Below are 27,619 nucleotides of genomic sequence, written 5' to 3' on the forward strand. Positions count from 1 at the left end.
AAAAAAAAAAAAAAAAAAAAAAAAATCAGGCCCCCTAAATGTAAAAACCTGATTCAAAAATGGGCATCTGAAATGGACAGACATTTCTCAGACCAAGAAATATGAGCAGCAAATGAATATATGAAAAATGTTCAACATCACTGGTCACTAGAAAGATGCAGATGAAAACAACACTGAGATTCCACCGCACCCCACAAAGAATGACTGCTATCAAGAAATCAACCAATAAAAAATGCAGGTAGGGTTATGGGGAGAAAGGAACCCTCCTCCATTGTTGGTGGGAGTGCAGACTGGTGCAACCACTGTGGAAATCAGTGTGGAGATACCTCAAAGAACTAGGATAAGAGGTTCCACTTGACCCAGCTATCCCTCAGCTGGTTATCTTTCCAAAAGAATTAAAAGAATCGTACCACTGTGATATATGAACACCCATGTTTATAGCAGCACAGTTTGTAATAGGTAAAACTTCAAACCAACCCAACTGCCCATCAATTGGAGGCTGGATAAAGAAGATGTGTTGAATTTTATCAAATGCTTTTTCTGCATCTATTGAGAGGATCACATGGTTTTTGTCCTTGACTTTGTTAATATAATGTATTACATTTGTTGACTTTCGTATGTTGAACCACCCGTGCATCTCTGGAATAAATCCAACTTGGTCAGGATGGATGATCTTCTTAATAATCTTCTGTATTCTGTTTGCTAGTATCTTATTAAGGATTTTTGCATCTATATTCATTAAGGAGATTGGTCTGTAGTTCTCCTTTTTAGTTGTATCTTTCCCTGGTTTGGGAATCAAAGTGATACTTGCTTCCAGTAATGAATTTGGAAGTATAGCTTCCCTTTCAATTTCATTGAAAAGTTTGAAGAGCAATGGTAGTAGTTCTTCTTTAAATGTCTTGTAAAATTCAGCAGTGAATCCATCAGGGCCTGGGCTTTTCTTTGTTGGTAAGTTTTTAGTTACATTTTCAATTTCACTGATTGTGATCGGGGTGTTTAAAATGTTTTTATCTTCTTCGTTCAACTTTGGTAATTCATAAGTATCTAGAAATCTATTCGAGAGATGCAGATGAAAACAACACTGAGATTCCACCTCACGCCACAAAGAATGGCCGCTATCAAGAAATCACACAATAACAAATGTTGGCGGGGTTGTGGGGAGAAAGGAACCCTTCTCCATTGTTGGTGGGAGTGCAGACTAGTGCAACCACTATGGAAATCAATATGGAGATACCTCAAAGAACTTGAACTGGAGGTTCCATTTGACCCAGCCATTCCTCTGCTGGGTATCTTCCCAAGAGAATTAAAAGAATCATATCACAGAGAAGTATGTGCACCCATGTTTATAGCGGCACAGTTTGTAATAGCTAAATCTTGGAAACAGCCTATTTGCCCATCCGTTGGAAACTGGATAAAGAAGTTGTGGTTTTTCTATAAAATGGTTGGAATATTACTCAGCCATAAAGAACAAGAATATAGATTCATTCATAGGAAAATGGATACATATTGAAGATATACTCCTAAGTGAAATAAATAAGTCACACATGTGTAAATATCGAATAGTTTCCCTGGTGTAAATAATCTGCAACAATGCATAAGATTCTAATAATATTATTGACATTTAGAAATGGGAAGAAAGGAGCTAAAGGTGTAGGGAAGGTGGGATGGGTAGGGGAAGAGTAAAAAGGGAAAAGAAAAAAATGTGAGAGAATGAAAAGATGAAAATAAAGTGTTTGTAGATGGGGAGGGGAGGAGAGGGTGAAGGGAGGGCAGAGGTAAGGGGAAAAAAATGAGAATCAAGACTTGTCATGTAGAGGTACAAGATCCCAACAATGAATGTAACTGTACTGTATCCCTAAAATGTACCAATAAACTCAATTAAAGCTGAAAAAAAAAAAGATGTGTTTTTTCTATAAAATGGAGTACTACTTAGCCATAAATAATGAGAAAATAAAGTCATTCATAGCAAAATGGATGCATATTGAGGCCATACTCTTAAGTGAAATAAATAGGACAGATGTGTAAATACTAGTTTCTCTGGTGTGAAAAACTAAAAGTGTAAATAAGATCCAAATTGTATAATGTGAAATAGGAAGGAAAGGGCTAAAAGGGGAAATGGGAAGGGTAGGGGAAAGGAAATAAAGGAAAAGAAAAAACATGAGAAAAGTAAAAAAATAGAAACAAAGTCTTTGTAAATAGGGAAGGGTGGAGGGGGTGATGAGAGAGCAGGGGTATAGGGAAAAAATGAGAACCAAGGTCTGTCCTGTAAACCAGTGAGAACCGCCCACTGCTTAGCCGTGTGGAGAACTCACAGCCCCTCCTCCTCCACCTCCAGTGCCTGGGGCCTCCATGAGAGCAAACCAGTGAGAACTGCCCATTGTCCAGCCATGCAGTGGCTCTGCAACACCACCTCCCCCGCTCTTGGGCCTCCTGGTTGTGCCAGAATCCTGGATTCACACTGCAGAGACACAGGTGGTCATAAAGGCCATATTACTCAGCTCCAGAAGATACAACAAAAGTGAACAACAGCAATAAAGGCACATCAGACCTCCATAGTTGGGGGAATCACCACCTTCCAGCAAAACCTGGGCAATCTTCGGGGAAGGGCAGCTGGAACCTGCAGTAGAACCTTGCAGAGTTCAGCGTTGAAGGAGATCAGGAAGCCCAACTTGGGCCTTGCAAGCAGAATTCAGCCTGAATCTCAGGGGTCTGCCGTTGGCTAGCTGAGACTGACTGACTTCGTTCTGCACACTGCTGCCCACATTGTCTATTGTGGACAGCAGAGATATACCCTAAAAGGGGTTTTAAATTTTTTTCTTTCTTTTCCTCCTATTTTTAATTTTTATTTTTAAAATTTTATTTTTTCCCATTCAGCAAATTCTTTTTTCTTTCTTCTTTTTCCTGCTCTGTCTCTTGCTCCCCCAAGTTATTCTTCATCTCAGTTTTTGTTCTAGTTCCTGCCCTAAATCAGATTTCTTCTTTCTTTTTCTTTTCTTCTCTCTTTTTCCTCCTCTCAAACATCATTAGTTTCAAAGGAAAGTGAATACAATTTAGAGCTTCCCTAATACTGTGAAGTTGTTCTATTCTTATCTTTGTTCTTCTGCTCTGTCTTTCCGTCTTGTCTTCATCAGTTTCCTAGAGTTTGCATGCTCATCCTGTGTCCTCGGGCTTCACTTGAAACCTGCTCCTCTCCTTCTACCTATCTATTCCTCTCCTCCCAACTCCTTCTAAGTCCCCACCCTGTAAAGTTGCTATATTGAAGAGTTTATTCACTATAAACATATTTTGGGCTGGTCCTCAATTTTGATTTAATTCACATGTGTAAAGGTGATAGATTCATAACTACTACAAACTGTCAATTTCTAAGCTGTGCTTGATGTTACTGTGTTGCTGACTATATCAATTGTGCAAAAGGGTTGTGACTGATTTAATGAGTTGTCCTTTCTGATATTATGAAAATGAGAATGTCTCTGAGTCATTAGAACTCAAAACCTAAAGAGCAGCTATATCAGGAAGATCAAAGTTCTAACCCAGGAATTAAACCAAAGTCAGCCCAACAACAAAAATAAAAATGAGAAGACACTTAAGCAAGGCACAAATACAGACTTTCAGTTCACCAACAGCAAATTCTAGAGGAAACAAGGTGGAACAGTCTGACAAAGATCTGTCATGTAAAGGTGCAAAATCCCAATGATGAATGTAACTGTACTGTATACCTAAAAAGTACCAATAAACTCAAAAAATTATCACAGTGGTACATTTTAGGTTATAGGTTATTTTAACACATTCCAAAAATGGAGATGGTAAACAAAACATTAACAGCTTTAAGTGAGTTCATACGTTCTCGCTCTATTAGACCTCATCAAATCTGTAGAGCTTGCCAGTGACATAACCTCCACTTCCAGTCACCCTTGAAGAAGAAGGAATTGGCAAAGTAGTAATAAGGCAAGCCATTATAGTTTTCACAAAAAAAGAATAGGAAAATGCAGTGAATTCCAATGGGAGATTGGTGAGCTGGACATCACTGGACAATATTTAGAATGGCTAAGCACCCAGAAACAGTGATCACTAAGATAGAGCACTTGGTTCTCCAGAAGAACTCATGCGGTATAATGCCATTCTTGCTTGGTAGAGTCATTACACTGTTCCCATTTACCTATACTGTACTTCGGTGCAACACTGGCCAAGATCTGTGACAGTATCCTGGAAGAGAGGTACACAGGTAGATCTTCATGCCAGTGGACGGATTCTTAACTAGTTGCATGACCTCACCAAAAGATCATGACTGACAATTAATGAGAACCTGAACAGAAGTTTCTGAAACTATGAATATTTGTTTAGCATTTACAATATGTCTGGCAGTGTTCTGTGCATTTTATATGAATGATTTTTCTTTTTTCTAGTTTTCACAACAATCCTATGAGGCAGATAATAGCATTACCCACATTTTACAGGTGAGGAAACTGAGGCTGCAAAAAGGTTAAGTGCTTTGGCCCCCAAGATTATAGCAAATCTACAAAAGGTCACCAGCGACTTCCCAACTAAAAAATCCAACAACCAATTCCTGGACCTCATCCTACTTAACCTACATGAAGGATTCCCCCATGCACTCCTCCTTCAAATAGTCTCTCCCACGGGCATACAGCACACCTTACTCCTAGATTTCTTTCTGACTTATGGAGTTCTGCTTCTGAGTCTATTTGTTGATTTCTTCTCAGCTTGCTGATCACTAAATATTGTCATCCCCAGGGTTTAATGCTTAGACCACTTTCTCCATGCACATTCAATCACAGCCCCATGACAAAGTCATGTGTCCCAACAATTCCCAAATGCACATTTCCAGCAAAGACCTCGCCCCAGAGAGGAATCCTGATTTGTCTACTCAACCACTACTAGGTACCTGCACTTGTATGTCTTACAAACATCTCAAGCTTAACATGACTTACCAAAACTCCTAATTCCATCACCTCTGTTCACTCAAAAATATTTTGCTTTCCCCAAATTTTTCACCGTCCCTAGAGATGTACAGACCAAACAAGGCTGGAAGCCATCCTTAATTTCTCTCTTTAAAACCACCCCATATCTGATCTCTCATCAAATTCTGCTGGATCTATCTTCAAAACATATCCAGAGTCTAACCCTTGGTACAATCTCCACTTATATCTTGGTTCAAGCTGCCATCATCTCCCACTATGTTTAGTGTCATAACTACCTTAAATTATTCCCCTCCTAATTCTACTTTGTTGCCCTAGAACGTATGTTCAATTCAACAGTTAGATTGATTCTGTTAAAATAGGTCAGCTGATGTCATTTTCTACTCAGAACCCTCTAGAAGTACATAATCCATGGAATAAAATGGTCACTAGGAACCTGCACACTCTGCTCCCATTACCTTTCTGAACCCATCCCGTGTCAATGTTTTCCTGTCCTGACTCAAGTTCAGAGAGACACTCTGGCAATTCAAATTATAATGGAGATACAGCCTTTAAGTACAACATCTTTAAAGTTTTCTTTTTACCCCTAATTATGATTTTTTTATAAATTAGCCTTTCCTTACTTTAATTTCAGTAAGCCAATTTCTATCTGACAACAGAAAAAAATTGTAGGATCCAAACAAGGAGACATTTCATCTCCATTCTGGCATGATCTATAGATCCATACCCTATAAGCCCATTTACTTATGGCTCAGGCTAGGTTTTAAAGGCACTGCTTACATAACAATGTTCAGAGGACACAGCTTCCCAGGAAGCTCAGTGACTTGGACTGAAAGTAGCTTTTATCAGAGGCTCATATATTCGTATCCTATACTGGTGGCCTCAGTATTTTGATCTACCATTTCAGCCTAAACCCAAACTGAAAAACACTAACAGGTTTCTCATAAAAACCCAAACAGTATTGTGCTGAATTTCCTGAGCAATATAGAGTGCTATTTATTAAAGGCTGATAGAAGAAGAACTTTAGCCCGAGTCGCTTTAACTTTAGCCAAGATTACCGAGAGTGGTTTTTCCTCTCACTCCTTTAGTGCTTACGCTTCTAGTTCAGAGTGTAACAGAATCCTAACCTTCAGAAATTTAAGATATTTAGGTCCAGTTTCATTAATGATACCAGTAAATTCTGTGTCTTCCGTTAACTCTCAAGTATAGCCTCAAATGAAAAGCACCACTGACTTAACCTAGTAAACCAAAGAGTATATAAACATTTTTTGCAGTTCTAATCTATACAGGGGTTGTAGAAAGTCTCTGCTGGAGACAGGCTTGAGGAATCGTGCAGTGAGAGAAAAAGCCTTGATCTAAAACTGTGCTGATTTATATCTAGAATGTCCCTCAAAAGTCTTGTGTTCAGATGCGGGGCTTTTGGGAGCTGATTGGATTATGGGATGCTACACTCATTGGTGGATTAATCCAGGTCACTGGGGTCTTCACCTAAATGGGTTTCTCTCACTCCCCAGCTCTGACCTTCACTCTACTTCCAGGCTGCCAGGGTCTCGGCAGGTTTTCTTCCGCCACAGCCCTCCACCACACCATGTCTCCCTGGCAGCCAGCTAACTACAAACTGAATAAACAAAAATCCAAAATAAATGTCTCACCCTTTACGTTACAGGTGTCAGGTATGTCCCATCCACAGGAAAGTGACTAGGACATGATAAAGAGAGAATAAGCAATGATTGCACACTGCTGCACAGAACATTCAAAGAGCAAGGACCACACAGAGCAGTGGAGAAGCTAATCATAGAGCAAAGGGACATAGCAACGGAGCTCTGAAAACAAAGTGAGGATCTTTCCTGACAAGTAGCTTGAGGCAAATGGTAAATAACTATGGAGAGCTTTTGACCAAGAGCTATGTGACTCTGTAGAGAAACCAAATGACAGAGAAGTAAGAGCCAGGACCACTGAGACAACCATACAAAGGCACAAAAGACGCAGTCAAAGGCAGAGGATTTGACTACATGGATATATTTCTGGTTCCTCTCAAAAGGCCACAGAATAACAATAAATGGACTTTTTAATGTCACATAGGCTCAGTGATAAAGAGAACAATAGAAAACACGGTAGTAACAAAACTTGGAAAACAAAGGGCAATTAGTAACTGACTCAGCAGACCCGAGAAAGCTAACTCTTGAATTAGAAGTGGAAACTAAAAAACAACCTTATGGGGATCACCAAACCCCCAAACATCCCAGGAACTGCCAGCATAATGTACCTTTCAAGTTGAGAAAGAAAAAGTAGGGCAGGAACAGGACAATTTAATGACTGTCTAAGAAGCAGGTGGAAACCCACCTCACATCCCAGAAGGCCTCCAGAATTCCACAGAACTGCTCAGTTTCCCTCCTCGCACCTCCCCAGAAAACTGGAGAGGGTCTCTGAACTGAAGGAGCAGCAGAGAGTAAAGGTTCCCTTCTGAAACTGACAGGGAGGAGATGTGGAAGGGTGCATTCTGAATGTTAAACCCTCAGCTCTGTTCGCCAGCCAACTTCCAGGAAGCTGGATGCAAGGGTTTTGTTCTTCAGGATGAAAACTAAAAAATTCCTCTGTGAATCAGTTGGCAGCCCCAAAGAAATGACTCAAAAATGCTGATATTGAGTGTTTCCCACAAAATAAGCTGACAACTCTTCCCAAACTAAGGGCACAGACACAAGTTCAGTCATGAATTGACATCCTGGGTTCTCAGGAATCTGCAGAAAGACTTCAACATGGGAAACAGAGAGCAAACCCCATAAACTAAAAGTCATCTTGAAGGAAGTAGAGACTATATGGGGTTATGAAACTCTTCCTAGACCTATCTCCTCATGTCCTCAGAGAATGGAGATTGTGCGTTCCTGAAGAAAAAAAAAACTAGAGGAAGGAACACAGACCAAACACAAGAGTTTCTTGGAAATTAATATGGGCCAACAGAAATAAAAACAAACTACAGGATAATTCTAGATCACAGAGAGGAAAAAATGATGAAATCACAGAAGAAAGGTGATACAAAAACCAGAAAACCAATCCAGGGAATCAAATATCCAAATGATAAGAATTTCAAGAAAGAGAAAAAGAAAAACCAGGAGTAAATTATCCATAGAACAACTCTAGAAAATACATAAAGAGTGAAAAATCAGTATTTCCAAATGATGAAACATATTCTGTTATAGCCTCACACAGTCGATGAAAACAGACTCATAGAAAGAGAGATTGCCATGGTATTTCATAACGCATGATGTCAAAAGAAGAATCTAAAGTAGATTAAGGAAACAAAGGATTCACAAAAAAGAAGGCCAAAGGACCCATTAAGGAAGGGGAATGACAGGCTGAGAGCTGTGTTGGCCCTACAGAAATGAGTTCAGACTGGTCAAATTCGAAGGCTCCAAAGAAGATGCATCCTAAGAGAGAAACTCTAACTACCTAATAAGAACACCCTGAGATTAGAGTTACACAGTTCAGTTAATACGTTAAAAGAAGCCCATGAAAAATAAAAATAAAAAAATTAATGATTACCATACAGAAAACCAAATCTACTAGAAAACAATCACAGTAAGCCTCAGGACTCAGTTGTAACAAGTGTTTGTACAGTCTTGCTAATGAAGAGACTGTTGCTTCAATCAACATTAAGATCTAAATACACTTAAAAAGACAAACATTAAATAAAGTATGCATCCAGTGACAGTTAAGGGACAGGAAAATAGAAAGAGAATTACATTTTCATCTTCCAAAGATGAAAGACAATTAACAGTGAATAAATGAGAAGGGGAACAAGGGAGAAAGGAAGGGAGGGACAAGAAAAAAAGTGAAAATAGAAGGAAAAAAATGGAAGCAAAACTTCTGTACATAGGGAGGGGATGGGGACTTGGGGGAAAAGGAATAAAATAAAATAAAATTTATTAAAAAAGACTGAAATTAAAAATTGTCTCCAATAATCATGTCAGAGGTAAAGAATGAAATTGAGAGGGATTTCAAAGTAATCTCTGGAAAACTGGGAAAGGCATGGAGAGGAGGAAATTTCTCTTTCAGAAATAAACCAGACAGCACAATTACACTACTTTGATCTAAATTTTTTTTTTTTTTTTTTTTTTTTTTGGTACCAGGGATCAAACTCAGGTCCTTGTGCTTGCGAGGCAGGTGGCAGAACCACTGAGCTAAATCCCCAGCCCTACTTTGACCTAAAATTTAAATTCAAAAAAAAGGCAAGTAATCTCCATTGGAATGCATATTAAATAAAAAATAAGACAGGAAAACTAGAAGAGTGAGAAATATTTGGCATTTCCTTCCCTCCCTCCTTGGGGCCCAGCTTCTGCCCAACACATCTCAGCTGTCTTTTCTGGTTTGTCATATGAACCAACTCCCATTACAATCATCTTTTTCTCTTTAGTGACTAAAGAGACACTGAGCTCCAATATCAGAAGCCACTGGGATCTCCTTTTGGGTGAAAACAGAGAAGCCTGGTAAGTTTCTCTAACATATACGGTTTTGGTTTTAGAAGACAACAACAATGAGAAGGATATTTGTTTCTGATCTAAATTGAAATAGTTCTGACCTTATGTCACCTTCTATAGAAGAGAATATCCAAACCTTATCATTAAATTCTACCTATGGTACAAACCACTTAAATTCCCAGGTGCTACTGCCAATAAACAAAAATGAATTCATTTATTCCAAGGCTTAGTAGTCATGACTGAGGAGAAGGAATACGCACACGCACACGCACACACACACACAGACATACCGAAGTATTTTCCGTCTCTCTAATTCCGAGTTCTTCCTAATGGCCTTTCTGCTCTCCTTCCTGGGAAACAAAATCATTTTTCAACAGCAATGTGCATACAGCTGAGATTAAAGAAAGCAGTTTAGCTTTGAGTTTCAAATTAGACATTTTTAAAGCCACAGCCAAAACGATAATCTTGAAAGCATGAATTTTCTTTGAAAGTACCAGGCCTTTGAGGCAGCAAATAGCTGTTTGTGTGTGTGTGAGTGTGAGTGTGTGTGTGTGTGTGTGTGTGTTGCTGTTACTATTAAAATCTTAGCTCTTTGAGCCGTGGGTTTAGCTCAGTGGCTCGGCACCTGCCTCACAAGCGTAAGGTCTTGAGTTCAGTCTCCAGTACTAACAAACAAACAAACAAACATCTTCGCTCTTTTCCCAGAAAACATGAGACATGAAAGGGCCAGAAGAATAGGTGCACACAATGAAAGGAACTACAGCAGGGAGCAAAGTACACGGAAAGAAACCCAGAAGCAGCAGCGTATATCGTGCTTCCCATCCAGGACTGGGACAGAGCGGATACAGTGCAGCTGTACAGCCACAGGACGGACAGAACAGTCAAGGGCCCTGCGAAAGGTGGGAAGGGGAAGACGGGTCGCAATCCAAAACTCAGCCTTGTTTACACACCTACATTTTACTACTTAACAAAAAAAATACTTCAACCCACCACTGCAGTAGGAGGTGTAATAAAAACAATATTGTTTAAATTTTCAAAAATGATGAAAGTAAAAGAGACATTATTATTAATCCCCTCAAAATGCTCTCACCTTGCTTAACACACCTATCCCATCATTGTTGCTACTTCCCGAAGCGGTTCTAGAAGTCCTCTTACCTGGGTGTCTTTCATTGCACCGTCGCGGTTGCCTCGATGTCCTGAACCAGTTCAAAACATTTGCCTGTTGTGGTCACTTTGACTTTGGGAAGAGTCAGAAGTCACACAGTGCCAGATCCCGTGCAATGAATAAGGCAGATGATGACACACCAATGTTTTTTACAAGCCTGCCTTTCCTTACCTGACCCTGAGTAGCAGCATTCACTGTATTTTTTAGCATCTCAAAAAGACACAAAAGAAAATTTCCAGAACGGCACCAGAAAGTGCCAAGAACGATGATGAGATAAGTGCACTCAAAGCCAGAGTCAGTATTTTGAGGGAGACTGCTCGCAGTACTGATTACTATAATGAATTTTTAAAATTTAAACATTCACCATACTTTTCAAGCACCCCTTGTGCTTAGAACTAATGTGATTTTGTTTCATCCTGAATTTACAACTTGCCAAATATGGAAGATCAAGGTCCATTGACTTCCTTAAAAATAGCTTTCTGAGCATCTACTGTGGTCTTGTTAAGCTGCGAACACAGACTTGAATCAGGCAGACCAAACTTCCTGCCTTTGTGGCTCCATTCTACTTGGAGAAGCAGGCAATAAGTGTATAAAGGGAAAAGTTAAGAATGGATTTTAAAGACCATAATAAGATGCCAATGAGATGCAGAGTCGCAGGGACACTTTACATGGACTCGGGAAAAAGATCTTACGGCAGTGAGCCAGAAAAAAGGTATGGTGAGTCATCAATTCCTAATTAATTTTTCCAACAGAGAGCTAGGGGAGAGTGGAGTCCTTGAAGAGTCTCTTCTTGTCATCAGGACCTTAGTCCTCCCTGCTCTGCCTAACAGGCAGTTACCCCATGCTCCCAATGCCTTCTCCGCCCTCCCCTGAAAGCTCACTTGCTTCCGCTTCAGTGAGACCAGGAGCCAGTGTGACACTCAGCCCAAGCTGTGGGGGAGCCGGAGATTTACATCTCTCCCAGAGCAGAATGGCAGTGTCACAGGGACCGATCTATGGGGGCTGAGGACTTACAAAGCAGGATTTTAATGGCAGGACCATCACAGTGATCAGGGAGACACCTGAGAGTGGGCTGGATCCCACTAAACCTCTCCTGAGGGAGAAATTGCTCAGTGTTACAGGACAGCTGCCCTGGATCTTCCAGCGATTTGTTTCTAATATCATAGTTTTCAAGATTTAGGGGAGAGAGTGGCATGATCCAGCAAAGTCAGCTGAGAACTAGTAAGGGAGGCGGGAGGGGAACCAGAGAGAGAAGCAAAGATACTGAAGGCAGTGTTTGCATATGGTTGAGATACTCTGTGAAATCTAGTAAGTGGGCTCTGAGTACTGATTCAGAGGAAGACTTCCATCCTCAGGAAGTAAAGAGAATGCGAGGTCCAGTGTTTTATTTTTGTTTTTGTTGACGGAGGGTGGTTACTGGGTATCAATCTCAGGTCCCTGAGCTTGCAAGGCAGGAAGGGGAAGCACTGAGCTAAATCCCCAGCCCCAAGGTCAACTGTTTTATTCACATACATATACGTATGCTTTGATGACTGAAGAGAAACGTGAGCATGTTTGTGGGCTGATGAGAAAACTAATACAGAAGAAAAAAGACTGAATACTCCACTTAACTCTATGCGACTGTTCCCTCAACGTGAGAAATGGCCCGCTCAGCCTGGCACCAAAAGCTAATCAGAGTGTGTGTGTGTGTGTGTGTGTGTGTGTGTGTGTGTGTGTCTCTTTCTCTCCTCTCTCCCTCATATTTATCTTATACACCTAATAATTCTACGTTAAGCATATTTTATTGAACATAAAAATTGATTCAGAAGAAAACAATATTGTCAATGAAAATCACATTAGCTTAATCTACCTCCATTAGGTAAATGACTAATAATGAAGTTTTTTTTCCTCAAAAAATGGTTTGGACTCCACCACACAGTCCCCTCGTGGCTGTTGCCTGTCAACTGTACAAGGGAACGACCTACGGAAAGTCACCAGTGCCTCCTGATGCCGGCCAATCTCCACCGACTCGCTATCCGGGTGTCCTGTTGTTTCCCCTTGCACTTTGCAGTTCTCTCATCCACTATTAGCAGCAAACTGTCCTTCTGGGACCAAGCTGTCTTTCTACCCCTCTGGGTTCTCTTCTTAGTCCCTCTGCAGTTTACCTTGCTCGATGTCCGGCCTCAAACACCTCACTCTGTCCCCTACACTCCCTTGACCTCAGTTACTTTTTGCACATTGTGATCTGAAACACAAAACCACGTTTCTGACCACCTAACGGACACCTGCAGCGGAATGGCCTACAGGAAAAGGTATGAGCCTCTTCTCCCAGTGTTATCTCCTCCTTCTTTCCTACCCGGAGAAGTGCTATGTCATTCAGCTGGCTAAATTTGCCCAAATCTGCAACCCCTTCTGAACTCTTCTATAGCACCCTGCACGTTCATTTATTCACGAGTCACAACTTTTAAAAAATGCTTCAGAAACTTTACATACGATCTCCTTTTGGGTATCACAAATGACTCTGCTACATGCAGACTATTCTCTCCAGGTGACGTTTTAGACAACAGATGTAAATTCTCAACAAGTGACGAGGTAAGAAAAAAAAGTTAGGTTTGTCTGGTTCCAAAATCTACAGCCTTTTCAACGACCACGAAACTGCAGGTGCCAAACCCTGTCAGCGGTTGTTCTAGCAACACCACCACGCTGATTCGCCTTGGCAATAGAATAGCAGAGATAAGCAGCTGGAACAGAGACCCAATAGCCCACAAAAGCTAAGACAGCTACTAGCTGGCCTTTTAAAGAATGGTTTGCCAGTGCTAAACCCATACTATCCTTCACATACTTCCCACCTGAGTTGATGTCTTCCTGGATTATTTCAACAGCTTCCTACGTGGTTTCTTGGCCATCAGCCACTGTCTTCTCCAATCCCTCTCTCTCTTTCTCTCTCTCTCTCTCGTTGAAGAACTGAATTCTTAATTATCCCACAATCTTCAGAATTAACGGCAATCTCCCGATGACGCTGTGAAAGCCCTCAGATGTTGCAGTTCTACGGTTCATCCCCAGCCATACAGTGTCTCCTTCCCACTGAAGTCAAAGCAAAACGCACAGACTTTCCCCAGAAAAGCTCTCTCATTCCAGTGTTGTTTAATGTATGTTCTCAGCACCTGGAAAGTACCTACATCCTGCCTCATTCACCTATTTGTTTTTGTAATTCTGATTTCAAGGATCGCTTCCTCCTAAAAACCTTCCTGCACCCCCTGTCACTAAGCTAGCCACACTTTACTCTTCATTCATTCAACACACGTTTGATGACAACAACTATCAACTAGGACACAATGCTTTGCGCTAACTATACAACAACAAACAGGAAGAGCAGAGACCCTGATCGTAGGAATCCAAGAACTTCATTCTTCTCTTCAAAGTCATAGACCTTAGCTCATGGTATAGAAACGAAAGTAAGATGGGGACCAAGATGGAGTGGGTACCAGGGTAGAGACAGACAGAGAGACAAAGAGAAAGACAGAGAGAGACACGGTTCAGTGATTTTCTTCTCCGACACTCCTACCACACCACAAACTAATTGAAGCCTGACAAGTATCAACTGTCTCTCAAACAGTGATGCCGGCCAGGATAGCAAGGATGCTGTGAGTGGACCTAATTCCAGAGACCAACATCCTTGCAAAGACTCCAGGCTAATTAATAGGTCACTAAGAAAATTACTGGTAATTTTCTAAAAAAACTCAAATTGTACAGAATGTGGAGCTTGGAAAAATGTGACAAGGCATAAAATGAAACATGAGTACAAAAGAAAATTCCTGTCAAAGATAAGTTTTATTTTGAATAAGAAAAGGGGAAAAAAGTGCACATCACACAGTCTCTTTTAAAGTTACTGGATGGTACATCTGAAATACTAAACCATATAAAGGTGCCTATAGCACTGAACTCTGGGCTCCACAAAATGTTTTTTCCTCATGGGACACTCTGCTTACTAAAGAAAAGATAAAAGAAAAAAGTCTTTCTTGTATGCTGGGGTAAAGCAGGCACAAAGAATTGACCCAGTTTCCAAAATAAACACTAGGCTTAAAGCACTCCCCACCTGGCTAAAACTAAAACCCAAAATGAAAATCAGCACGTTCACACTTCATTTCCTACCTAAACCATGTTAGCAAGGGCAAGAAAATACTGAACCTATAACGTAATATGATCCCTGTGTTAACCCAAGAGCTGCATTAAGATGTATAGATTTTTTAATATTAGAAAAGGGTTACAATTCCCTGTGAGGCCTGCATGGACATCCAGCCAGGCCGAGCATCTGCCAGGATCCCTGCAGGACATAATATGCACACATCCACCCGGCCTTGGCTTTTCCCAGACAAATGTTCTCTTAACTGACTAATTTCTACCTGGAAAAAACATTTCCGTTTCCAAAAGCATAATTTTTTAATCTTTGTAATATTCCCTGACAATCTTACCTCTCAACTATTTCACAAACACTTTCTCCAGAAAACATTTCTACTCCATAAAACAAGGTATACCCTGTATGTAAAAACCCTAAAATCTTTGTTACACTATCTCCATTCCATGTAAACTTCATCTCCGATACCCAGCCCTATCCCACAGAAAGCAATGCAGCTATACTAACAGAGTTTTAGACTTATAGAACACTAACGCTCAACAGCGTGGCTTCAAAGCCATTACTTCAACTCCTAAATTCCACAATTTAGTATGTGTTTGTTGGTTTATTTGTTTGGTACCGGAGACCGAACTCAGGTCCTTGAGCTTGCAAGGCAGGCAGCGGAACCACCTCGGCCCTTCACAATTTAGTTTTAAAAACTAAAATCCAGAAAGATTTAAAGACTCTCTAAGGTGGTTGTTATGATTTAGACAAAAAAAAAAGAAAAAAAAAAAAAAAAAAAAAAAAAAAACATAGACTTCAGAAGAGTCTTGGTGTTGCCAGTGTGGCTATGGCTTTTAGGAAGTGACGGGGTCACGAGAGCTCTAACTTCTTCGGTGATTGAATCTATTCATGAGATCATACTTTGATGACATTATTGAAAAGTACTAGAACCAGGAGATGCCTCATAGTTCATGGGAGTGGGTCACGGGGACGTGAATTTGGGACTGTATTTGATTCCAAGTCCCTCACTCTCTGGCTCTCTCACTCTCTGCTTCCTGGCTGCTATGAAGCGGCCAGTTTTGATTCATCTCACCCTTCTACCGTGACATTGTGCCTCATCTTCAGCCCACAACTATGGAACCAGCTGACGGTGGACTGAACCTCCTGAAGTCATAACCCAAAATGAACCTTTCTTCTCTTACATTGACATTTTTAGGTAATTAAGTCACAGCGATGAAGAGCTGAGTAACACAGAAAACTGATAGCAAGACTGGAACTGTTGCTATGTATCAGAGACCCATGGGACAGGTTCTGAACTCCTGCTCAGCGCTACTTCACAGGCTTCAAAGAAACACTCAAAGACAGCATTGAAGAAACAGAGAAATAGGGAGCCAGGATGACCGATGCTGGGACAAGCAAGGCTAAACCAGCAAAGGGCTTGAACACCTAGAGCTGCCGATATTTACCGGTGACATCATAGATAGACTGAGGTAAAGCGGCTACGTGAGAGGAACTGTAGTTGCTGTGGACATGTTACTGATGCAGACACGCTTGTAAAGGCAAAGGCAAAGCATTCTTGAATTAGTAACACAACGGACAAAATATAGGTTATGGTTTATAATGAACCTTGTCTTTTTAGTAAAGGTTTTAACTCTGATAATGGAAGTCTAACTTTGGCAGTGCAGTGACTCTGACTTCAGCACACAGGCTTTGGCTGGACTTGCTTCTCAAAGCAAGCCAATCCTGGGGTTAACTCTTTACAGCCTGCACTGCCCAGAGCTTCTTTGGGTATAATCAATCAGGCAGTCCCCCACAGCTATGACTATACCGGATTGTGAGGTTCAGCAGTATTTGGAACTTATTTGAACAAAGAGTTTGGGGAGATTTGAAAAATTGGCTAGAAAAGCCTTAAAATGTTAAAAGGAGCTTGATGGGCAATTCTGGTGTAACTCAGAAGACCAGCATGCTGGTAGGAATGCAGACACAAAAGACTGTGTCATGCAGTTTTAGATGGGAAATATTCTGTTTCAGTCCTTTGCACCAGGACAAACAGCATCTCAGAAATCAGTTAGGCTCCACCATCACAGGCTCAAGGACATAAAACCATAAACCCTTTGAAAGTCTTTGCTTTGAGAAGAGATCCCCCATGGTACAAGGCTCACTTAAGGTCACCTAGAGACGTGTTTACCTGCTATCAGCCATCGAGAGACTCAGAGGCTGCTATGTCCTGGCTTGTCCACTGTATGTGCTGACAGCAGACCTTGGCAGCACGGTACTTTTACAGGTTTAGACAGTGCAAGAGTTCCAGGATGATGAAGGCTTCCACCAAAGTTTCAAAGGAAGGCCTGGGAGGCCAGGCAGTGTGTGACAGAGGCAGTCCCTGGGGTACCCCGAGAGGGGATGCGTGACGGTATGGGAATAAAGGTAAAGCTGCCATAGAGACTCAAGGAGTTAGAGATCCAGGAGCATGGAGCACCTGCTGAGGAAAGATGTGGGCAGTGAGCGACTCAAGACCAAAAGAAAGAACAAGTGGACTACAACCACCAAAGGCATGGTGGGACCCCGAGCCCTTCGGAGCTCACATCTCCACCACACATCCTGGATGTCAGCTATGGCACTACAGCGTTTAATGTTTGCCCTGCTGAGTTTCAGTTTTGCCTTCATTCCATCCCTCTTTTCTGTGCCACCGTTCCCCCCTCTGGGAATGGGAAAGTTTACCCAGTACCATTGTACGGTGGAAGTATAGAACTTGATTTTGAATTTTATTTTATTTTTTTAAAGCAAGTGATGATTCCATTTAAAAGCTCACTGTTTTCATGCATAGTAACCAGTTACAATTATTTTTCTTTAAAAGTTACAGTAAAGTTAAAAAATTATATTTCAATGAAATGAATGTGGACTCACAAATTTCCTTTGTCCATTTTCTTTTCCGAAAATCAGCATTTTAACAAATATATAAAATGTTTGGGGGTAATTTTTTGCATATGTGCAATATCAAACTTATCACCTACTTCACTGATAGTTGTTAAATCACATCATAAACAATTTCTGGAAACGATTCTTTCAGGCCTTTTTCATTTTGCCCTTTGATCTTACTGGCCATTGAAAAACATCCTGCATTCATTTTGTGCAGGAAGTACTAAATGAAAATGCTGGATTATCTGCAGATGAGTAAATGTGGCTATCTAGTTTATATCTTTAAAAAGTTGGAATTAAACTGGCTTCCCATCTTTTAGAAAGAATAAAAGTTCTACCTGTGATCAAACATTTTTGATAAAATTTATTAACCTTACTCAGAATGCATCTGGGTTCTTTACTACTAGTTTCTTTATCATATAGTAAAGAGTATAAGCTATAACTTGGTGCATTCGCCTTTACAATTTTTACTATGACCCTAAGAGCACTGTTTGGTTCAGGTGACATCTTTTCTCCTGACAGATTTTCTCACAAGAAGCACTATATAGAGTTGCATGAATTCTGGTGCAGTTTCTTTAACGTAGGTAATGACTTAATTTTCCAGTCACTACAACTGTACCAGCAAAACATACTCCTACCTCAAACATAAACATTCTTTTTGGTGACAATGCAAATTTTCATAGTTTTTTATGGTTCTGAATTACCACAGTCGTGTTCATTGCCAAAAAACTTACAAAAAAGTTCTTATCACAAGTGTGTTAGTATCATACAATAAGGAATTTTCCAGCATTATATTACCTACAATGATCAACTTAAGATGAAAAATATGTTGCTGGCCTTACCTAAGGTGATTTTTCATAACATTAGTAATGGATGCAAATTGATTTTGAATTTTAAAGGGCTGACAGCTCTGAATTTACTTTGTATCTCAGAGGAAACTTTGGACTTGGGCTTTGGGGTAATGCTGGAGCTATTAGGATTTTGGAGATGCAAAGAATGCATTTTGCACTATGAGACAGAAATGAGCCTTTGGGAGCCAGAGGAAAGTTATGATTTGCATCAAAAATGTCCTGCAAAAGAGTCCTTTAATTAAGAATGTGGTTGCCTACTGGCTTTGGGGAAGTGACTGGATCACAGGGCTCTAATTTCATCAATGGGTTAATTCACTGATGAGATTACAGACTGATGGCATCACTGGAAGAGGATGGAAAACAGGAAGCGGGAGTAATTAAAGGCAGTGGATGGGGAGCTGTGACCTGGGAGCCCGAGCCTCTGCTCTAGCTTTTCCCTTTCCCTGTGCTTCCCGGCTATCAGGAAGTGGGCACGTTTCCTCCACCGTGTGCTCCTGCCGTAATATTTCTGCCTCACTACAGGCCTAAAATCAATGGAGCCTGCCCACCACTGTCAGAAACCTCAGAATCCATGGGCTAAAATAAACTTTCTCCTTTAAGTTATTTACCAGAAGTATTTTGTCACAATGGCTAAAAGGCGACTAAGAGTGATCCTTCACGCCTTTTCCCCCAAGTTACTCTCTCTTTCCAGTCTCTGGTCTCTTGGTCTTGCTTTTGTTTCTGGTGGGTAAAGGTCAGGGAAATACCCACACACAGCTTGGGTTTATCTGAGTCCTACAGAGGATGGTAAATGGGTTCTCAGCCTGAAGATGTGACACAGGCCACTGACCTCCTTTGCATGATGCTGAGTGATAGATGTGTAACGAACTGTTCCTCAGAGACATTTAATGACCCACATGGAGATACAAACTGCCCCTGATACACATCCTACAGGTACATGATCGTGATGTACCTTCCAATGTACTAGACCATTTCCCTGCTAGATTACAAATTAAACCAGTCCTTAACAGAAAGTTTTTAGGCTGCCATCAATTACATCCCTTTAGAAAATTGTAGATAAGAATCATTATGGCTTGGTTTCTTGTCTGACCTCAGCAATTTTCATAGTTCGTAGTTTTATTTTTCAACTCTCAGTTTATACAGCATCACAGAAGAACAGATTCCAATTGTCATGTACCATGTGAGTAAGGCTGCCTCAACTTAGCAACTAAGGAGACAGCAACAGAAAGAGTAAACAGTACTTTGAAATCAAATGAGTACTCAAACTCCAACTTTGCAGCCCTTTGACAGACATTTTTGACAAGTTTAATGATGTCTTAATAATCTATTAAAACAAATTCACGTAAAAATATATATACATACAGGGATAGAAATTTTCTGTCTGAACATAAACTATTCATAGAAAAGAGTTATTCATACTTGTACTTTCATTTTCTATTTTTTAATTTTATGAAGCTGTAATGAAAGATGCAAATGTAGAGTTCTTTATGATGGCTTAATTTAACTAAAATACAGGTTATGTGATAATTTAACAACAAAGAAGGAACTAAGTAATTGCTTTTTTGATGAATTTTTAGAAGAGGATTCATTAAAATATATTAAAAGGATAATCACATAAGAAAAATTTCATACTTGTACTCCTTTGTTTTATAATCATCAAAACAAATGATCAGTGCACTGAGGTGTTTTCTGAATAGCAGCAAAATTAGTCAGTCTGCTAATCTTTGGAAAATGGAAAATTATTAATGGCTCAATAATAAGATTATGTAAATGAAATGGATTAGAAAACATTTCAGGAAGGCGTCATTAAGTATTTACTGAGTAAATTAGCAGAGAGATTACCCACATCCTTGATCTAAAAAAAAAAAAGCTGTTTTCCACAACTGCCACAGAGCTAAACTGCAAAAATATTCTCCTTCACTAACACCCTTCGATAGTGGATTCCATGAACACCAGCAGAACAGGTGGACTGGTTCATGAAGGAACAGACGCGGAGGAATGGAAAGAGCTGGCTATGTGTGGTGGTGCTGGCTGTCCCCTCAGCCGCGCAGGTCACCCGCCATCATGCACCGCAAGCCCTGAGGGAGACCACTGAGGTGAAGAACACAAGATGGCGGGCAAATGCTAAGAAGAACTGATCCACGAGTTCAGGAGTCTGAACACGAAGGCTCCACCCATGGGATAAACCACACAAGAACAAAGGGTTGAAATCTAAGAAACTTCTAAGTAGTAGGGAAGAGAAATATCCTGGGCTCCTACAGACATGGGAGCAGCCTGGCTCAGGAGGCTGGGATCAGGAGAGGCCATGGTCAGTAATTTCTCTGGATGATTTTTCTGGCATAAACAAGAGGACAGGCACGTGTAAATATCGAATAGTTTCTCTGGCGTGAAAAATTAACAGTGTAAATAAGGTTCAAATTGCATAACTGAGACCGTGAAATAAGAAGAAAAGGGCTAAAGGAGTAAGGGAAGTGGGAAGGTCTGGGGAAAGGAAAGAAAGGAAAGGAAGAAACAGAAACAAAGTCTTTGTAAATAGGGAGGATGGAGTGGGTGAAGGGAGGGCAGGGGTATGGGGAAAAAATAAGAACCAAGACCTGTCATGGAAAGGTACAAGACCCCAATGACGAATGCTGTTCTGTATACCTAAAAGTACCAATAAACTCAATTTTTAAAAAATGAGAGAGAGAGAGAGAGAGAGAGAGAGAGAGACTAAATTCCTGAACAGAGTTCACCAACATTACTGGCAAGAACCTGGAAGGCCACGACAGCAGACTGTAAGTAAAAGAAGAGTGCTTCCAAAGGACTAGGAGCCGATTTGCTTACACTAAAATTTCTAAGTTTTGCTGGAAGCAAAAGATAGCTTTCCCCAGAAACAGAGGCCATCATTTACAAGTAGGACTATTTTTTCCTGAACAGAATTTAAGCAGTTGATGTCTCCACCAACTTTTTGACAAAAGTCACTAAGTTATAAGTCACAAGTACTGCTTTTCCATTGCCAGCAAACCAGATTCCTAGCAGAGATGAAAGCAGGACCTTTTGTGCTTTCTACTTCTCTCTTTCCTTTTCCTCCCCCCCTTCTCTTCACACACTTACACACTCACACATTCACACCTCGGAACTCCTGAGAGCATATATTGGGTTCTAAAACATTAGTGATTCATTTTGTCTGTCTTTCATGGCATCATTATAGGAAAAATGATACTAAGTAATGAACAACTACAATATTCGCATTTGGTGATATTCTTATGCACGTGTCTGAAAAAAATTTGGAACTGTACAAAAGCATTATAACACTTCATGAGTCTAGACATATTTCTATTATCTTAAAAGGAAATCTGTCATGAAGTTACCAAAAATCCAAAACTAAAAGAGAATTAAAAGATATCTCTCTGGAAAATTCTGGCTATGGAAACTGGACTTACTTAGGCAAAGTGGCACACACCTATAATCCCTGGACTCCAGGAGGCTGAGGCAGGAAGGCCACATATTCCTAGCTTGAGAATGCTAGTGGGACCTTGCCTCAAATTTAAATATAAAAACAATTTAAAGGCTGGGAATGTGGTTCAGGCAAAGGCTCCAGGTTCAATCTCCAGTATAAAAGAAAGGAGAGCAGGAAGGGAGGGAGGAAGGAGGAAGGGAGGAAGGGAGGGAGGAAGAGAAAAGAAACTACTGATCAGGCATTGAAAAGAAACAGCAGAAACTAGGGAAAGAAAAAGACCAGGTTTAAAACCAGGTCTTCATCTTGAAATCAAGACAAGAGTTTTAGAAAAAAGGTGAGAAAAAATACATATTTAGCAAGTGTAATTGTTCGCACAAGAAGCAGAGGAGAAACACAACAAATTCTGAATCAAAGTTTTGAAACCCCACTGAATCTATGTGAGAATTTCCTACACAGGTAGGAAAGGCAGACAATCTAAAGTGATGAGAGAAACAGTCGTTGGTACTTCTTGAAACCCGTATCACTAGGGCAATGAAAGACTTGGGCTAGATAACCCGGCCGAAACAACTACTACATACAAGACTCTGGGCTGTGAAGCTGTCCCGGCAGGCACCTCCATCAGAGAACTACGCGGGAGGGTGCAAGGACAGGAAACCCTGTATCTGTCGGGAACATCCTCAGCTCGTTTGTTCTTCATTCATTCATTCATGTAGCAAACTAAACTTGAGCATAGAGCTGCCCACCACCCTCTAGACATTAAGGACACATCAGTAGAAAAAGGCTATCAAAGTCCCTACGCCTGCGGGGCTTACGTTCTGAATGAAAAGGACAAGAGTCAACATGGTTTCAATTCTTGATGGACAGAGTGAAGGAAATGAGAGTATGGGCGTTAGCGCAGGGGTGGTTTTTATACTAGGGTAGCTTTGGGAGAAACTTCTGAAACAGTGATTCCGTGGACAGCTACCTGAATTCAAGAAGGAGGTCAGGAGAGGAGCATTATAAGCAATGGGAAAACGATGCCAAAGACCTTTCCACAGTACAAAACTTTATGTGCTCAGAGACAAGACAGCTAGCATAGATTCAGAAGAGCAAAAAGCAGGAACAGTAGAAAGTAAAATGAGTAAGATAGATAAGGGTCGGATCTGTAAGGTCTGGAAAGATGGAGTGGGAATCTGGAATTTATTTTATGTGCAGTGGAGGGACCTGTGCAGGGGAACAGCATGATTTAATTTACTTTAAGAGGGACACTGGCTTCTGAGAAGAGACTGTAAGGCAAGAATTGCAACAGAAAGAACATATAAGAAGTCACTTCAAGTTCAAATCAGTGGTGCTGGTGACTCGGTCTTGGGCAGTAAGCTTTGCAACTGAAGAGAAAGAATAAAATGTATCTTGAAGGCCAAGCCAAGAGGCCTCATTATGTTTAGATGTAACAGAGAAGAAAACAGAGGAATTTAAGATTCTTAAAATTAGAGCCTGAAAAACAGAGTAAGGGTGCCCTTTGACTCTATGTAGATTCTATTTTTCTAGGATTCTCTTATCAAAAATTATGCTACAGTATCCATTCCGCAAAACAGTTTGGATACATATATATGATTGCATTCCTGGGCATTTATTTCAGAGAATTAAGAGCTTTATATCCACACAAAAATCCTATACACAGGTGCCTACAGCACTTTCATTTGTAATAACCCCAAAATAGAAACAACAGAAATGTCCTTTAAGAGATGAATGGTTGAACAATGTTATATATAAACAATGAAATACTATTCAAAAATAAAAAGAAACAAATTGTTCAATTCATTCCACCTAGATGGCTGTCAAGGGCATTACGATAAGTGGAAGAAGCCAGTTTCAAAAAGTCACGTTCTGACATGATTCCATTTATATAACATTCTCAAAATCACAAGAGCTTAGAGACAGAATAAATTATTAGTTTTCAAGGTCTAGAGATGGCTGGCAAAGGGGGTTACATGAGGGAGAGATATGTGGTAATGGAACAGTTCTGTATCTCAACTGTACTACCAATTACACATATTCATGGTGCCAAGGTCACTTTCGATATTGTGCTATACTTCTAGAAGATGAAGGAAACAAGGGAGAAAGGGCTGTCTCTGTCCTATCTTTGCAACATTCAGTCAATCTATAATTACTTCAAAATAAAAAATGGTTTTATAAAATCCAACTATGCAAAGTGTAAGGCAAAATGCGTTGCATAAATGTTCAAAGCAGTGTCATACTAAATACTATATCTGACAAGATGTTGCCTTCAGAGTTCATGAAGCACGTTTTTGCCAATACAGCTTACCAAGAAATATCTGATATGTTAAGAATCAGTTCAATTAACCATCAAAATGTCTATGTGTATTAGAACATCTTCTTTCTGAAAGCATCTAGAGCAAATAGCACTTGGAGTTTAATGCTAGCTGTAAGCAAGCTCTAACCTGCAACTAGAATATGTGAGTTCTATTCCTCTTTGTTTTCTCTATCTTTACTCAGAAAGATTAGTGTGACAGAAGCTAATAACCACTAACATTGGTGCTCTGATAGCTTTCAAATATTCGGAACTATCAAACTCACTTTCTTCAGACCCAAGCTATTTACTTTTAAAGGACCAGTCAATGCCCCTGGACTCTAACATCTTTCCCTTCAATGACAAAATTTAAACCTCTGTACTGTGTACTCTCAAAAAAAGAAGAAGATGGCTTAGACCAAAAACCAGTGACCATGATCTCAAGGCTCATGATACGCTGATAGTGCTAATTACACTTTTAGTACAACAATCTTGAGGCTGCATGGGTATCAGAACTAGACTTGCACAAGTCAGAGTCAACTTAAAGGTACAGGTGAGGGTGAAGTCTCTCTCAAGGTGTCTCAGAACAGATTCTTGGGTATGTATTTCCTTAATGTTCTGGCTGTCTGATGCCAGCCAGCTTCAGTCTGAGCACAGAACGTATGGTGTTTGAGCTTGTGAAAGGATTTTTCCAGGAACACCATGAAGACACTTTGCTCGTGGAGGCACCTAACCTTCAGACACCGGTCACTGCTTGCTTACTCTTTCATTCTCTCGGCCACATATCCCAGAGTTTGTGTAACACAGGCTAGATTTACAAGCCCTTTTCGGTAGTCTTAACTGCAAAAACTCACATATCCTAAGATCAGCTTTCATTCTGAAACTCAGATGTTAACTGAAATACTGTCTACACTACGTGTATCACATCAAACCGGCCTACTTTCGTGGAATGTAACGCATTGCCAACAAAGCCTACAGAAAGTGCCAGATGCCTCCTGTCTAGACCCTGGTACTGGCTCATTCAAGAGCACCCCGCCATGCACAACACTGTAAGGAGAATTAAATCAGGGCGTTCCCGTTTTCAATTCCACGTTATTCTGATCCAGTGGTGGGGAGCCAATACCACATGCACCCTAGCAGGCTGTCCATTTTTAAAAACTCTAAGAGCCAGGGATTTAGATCATTGGTTCTGCTGCCTGCCTCATAAGCACAAGGACCTGAGTTTAATCCCTGGTCCCAATAAATAAATAAAAACTCTAAAAGGTTCACCACCATCACTGCTCTACCCATACTATTTTTCATGTGTCAATACATTCTACAGGGTAAAATATACTATTTGTGTTTTTATTTTCTAAGTTGGAATAAAAATTAAACTAATTACAAATGGTATAGATTAAGACAACTTTCTGAAGACAAAACAGTTCATTTTAATCCTGTCAGAGATGAGAATCAGGAAGACTGTGAACATCAATCATTGTTTAAAAAGAAAAGCAAAATACTTACAGCCAACCATCATCATGGCCACTGAAAACATCTTCTCCACATCTGTGGTAGGAGCTATGTTTCCAAACCCTATGGTTGTAAGGCTTGTCATGGTAAAGTAGAGAGAGGACACATACAGAGAATCCTTGCTGGGTCCTCCTTCCCATATCCCTGCACTGGAATTGTATCGATACGGAGTCCCAATGCTCAAGGCCAGCTGGTACAGCCAGCTGTCTATCTGGATGGTGTTGGTGACTTCATCGATGACCTCGTAGTCTCCAATGCTATACCATATGCAGGCCAGCCAGTGGGCGACAAGTCCAAACACACACACGAGGAGTACAAGGACCGCAGCTCCATATTCTAGGTAATGGTCCAGCTTCCTGGCAACACGGCCCAATCGTAAGAGACGCACCACTTTTAAAGAACTGAAGAGACTGCTGATGCCCTGAATGAAAGAAAAGAAATGAAATCTCACTTTCAGAAAAGAAGAGGCTGCAGCCAACACAACAGGTCACTTCTGTCAACTTGATCACCCATTTGTATACTAGCAATGTACACATAAGAGGTCTGTCTGTAAGAAAACAGAAGAGCCAAAATAAAAAGCTTTTTTTAAAAATGCTAATTCCACCCTACTCAGAAGTGAGCTTTTTAAAAATTTTACTACACAAAACAATTTTCCATTAGAAAAGGACCACAAATTTATTTTCGTATGTGGAGTGTGAAATAACCAAATGAGAAACCTAAGTATAAATAAATTCAAGAGCAAAATAAAAGGCAGATAACATGAAACAGAAAGAGAGATCTTTTGCAAAAGGAAGGGGACCAGGAGATGGAAGGAGGGAGGGGAAGGGAACGGGATGAAAAAAGAATTAAGATGTGTTGTGCCAACTTCCCAACAGGAATGCAATCACCATGTACGACAAGCATGTACAAACTTTAAAAATTTAAAGAAAAAAACAAAGAAAATTGCTCAAGCATAATACATGCAGGGTACAGAAATAGGGATGATGAACCTGCTGTTTTAATTTTTCTTTCTATAAAATCTGTCCTCAGTCTTTTTATTTCTTACTTTATAGTAGTTATGAACATCAAAACTTCAGGAAAAAGAAACCTAGTCTTCTAAGAAGCAAGCAAGAAACCCTTCTGTACATACGAGGTGAATGAGCAAGTACCATTGCTGGTCCCACTGCTTCCTGCCATGGCTAGGGTAAACGCTAAGTTTATAGAGCTCTGACAAAAAGTGAAAAGAGCTGAACCGAGAGCTTCCTAATTCCTATCCTCTTCTAGCGACAGTCATAGAAATGAACACCAAAAGGAAGGAGCTTCGAGAAAATTGAGAAGCTTAAAATACTAAACAAAGCATTATACAAATGAAAGCACCACATAGTTTTTCTTAAATCTGGAAGAGCCCACAGCTACTTTTTGGAAGCATATAATACACCATGGGGCGGGGGGTCAGGGAGGACTCGATGCATTCCTGATGCGGATCACAGAAAGGCCCAGAGGGAAGTAAGAGCAGAGACCTGGGAAGCCGTCAGCTGATCATCAGAAAACCTAATCAAGCCTATGACTTCCTTCCTGCTAATTCTGTCTCCGAAAGGGTAGACAAGAACTTCAACAAAGTCCCTCAGCTTACTCAAAACTAACATGGAAGGACTGGCTGAGTCAGTGACCTGAGGCCCTGCAAGGTAAGAAGACTGAACACAGCTTGGAAAGTCTCTGGAATGGACCTATCTAAGCAATCACGAAGGAGGACAAACATAAGTATTTGTTGAGCACTTCTGAAGGCTGGTCTTTGCGGTTGAGCCCTGGGGACAGTAAGACAAATATATCCTGCTTCTGCTCTGAAAGAAGCCATTATCCAAATGCATGAAAATTTCAGAGTCCAATTTAAAAATAAAAACAACATTACTACAGGTACTACTTTATAGGTGGCTTGAATTTTTACAGGAACTGTGAGACTCCTGT

At 40.4% G+C, this 27,619-nt stretch overlaps 1 protein-coding gene across 1 annotated transcript in view; it reads right to left on the reverse strand.

Annotated features, from left to right (window-relative positions):
* Positions 1 to 27,619, reverse strand: part of Kcnh5 (potassium voltage-gated channel subfamily H member 5) — a 332,835-nt gene that overhangs the window by 205,594 nt on the left and 99,622 nt on the right. The window contains exon 7 of the mRNA XM_010638760.1: positions 25,670 to 26,096. Within this exon, the coding sequence (XP_010637062.1) occupies positions 25,670 to 26,096 (427 nt within the window). The remainder of the gene's footprint in view (positions 1 to 25,669; positions 26,097 to 27,619) is intronic.

This window comes from Fukomys damarensis, unplaced genomic scaffold (genome assembly GCF_012274545.1).
Source record: "Fukomys damarensis isolate Sample0158 unplaced genomic scaffold, DMR_v1.0_HiC HiC_scaffold_21, whole genome shotgun sequence".
Lineage (NCBI taxonomy): Eukaryota > Metazoa > Chordata > Mammalia > Rodentia > Bathyergidae > Fukomys > Fukomys damarensis.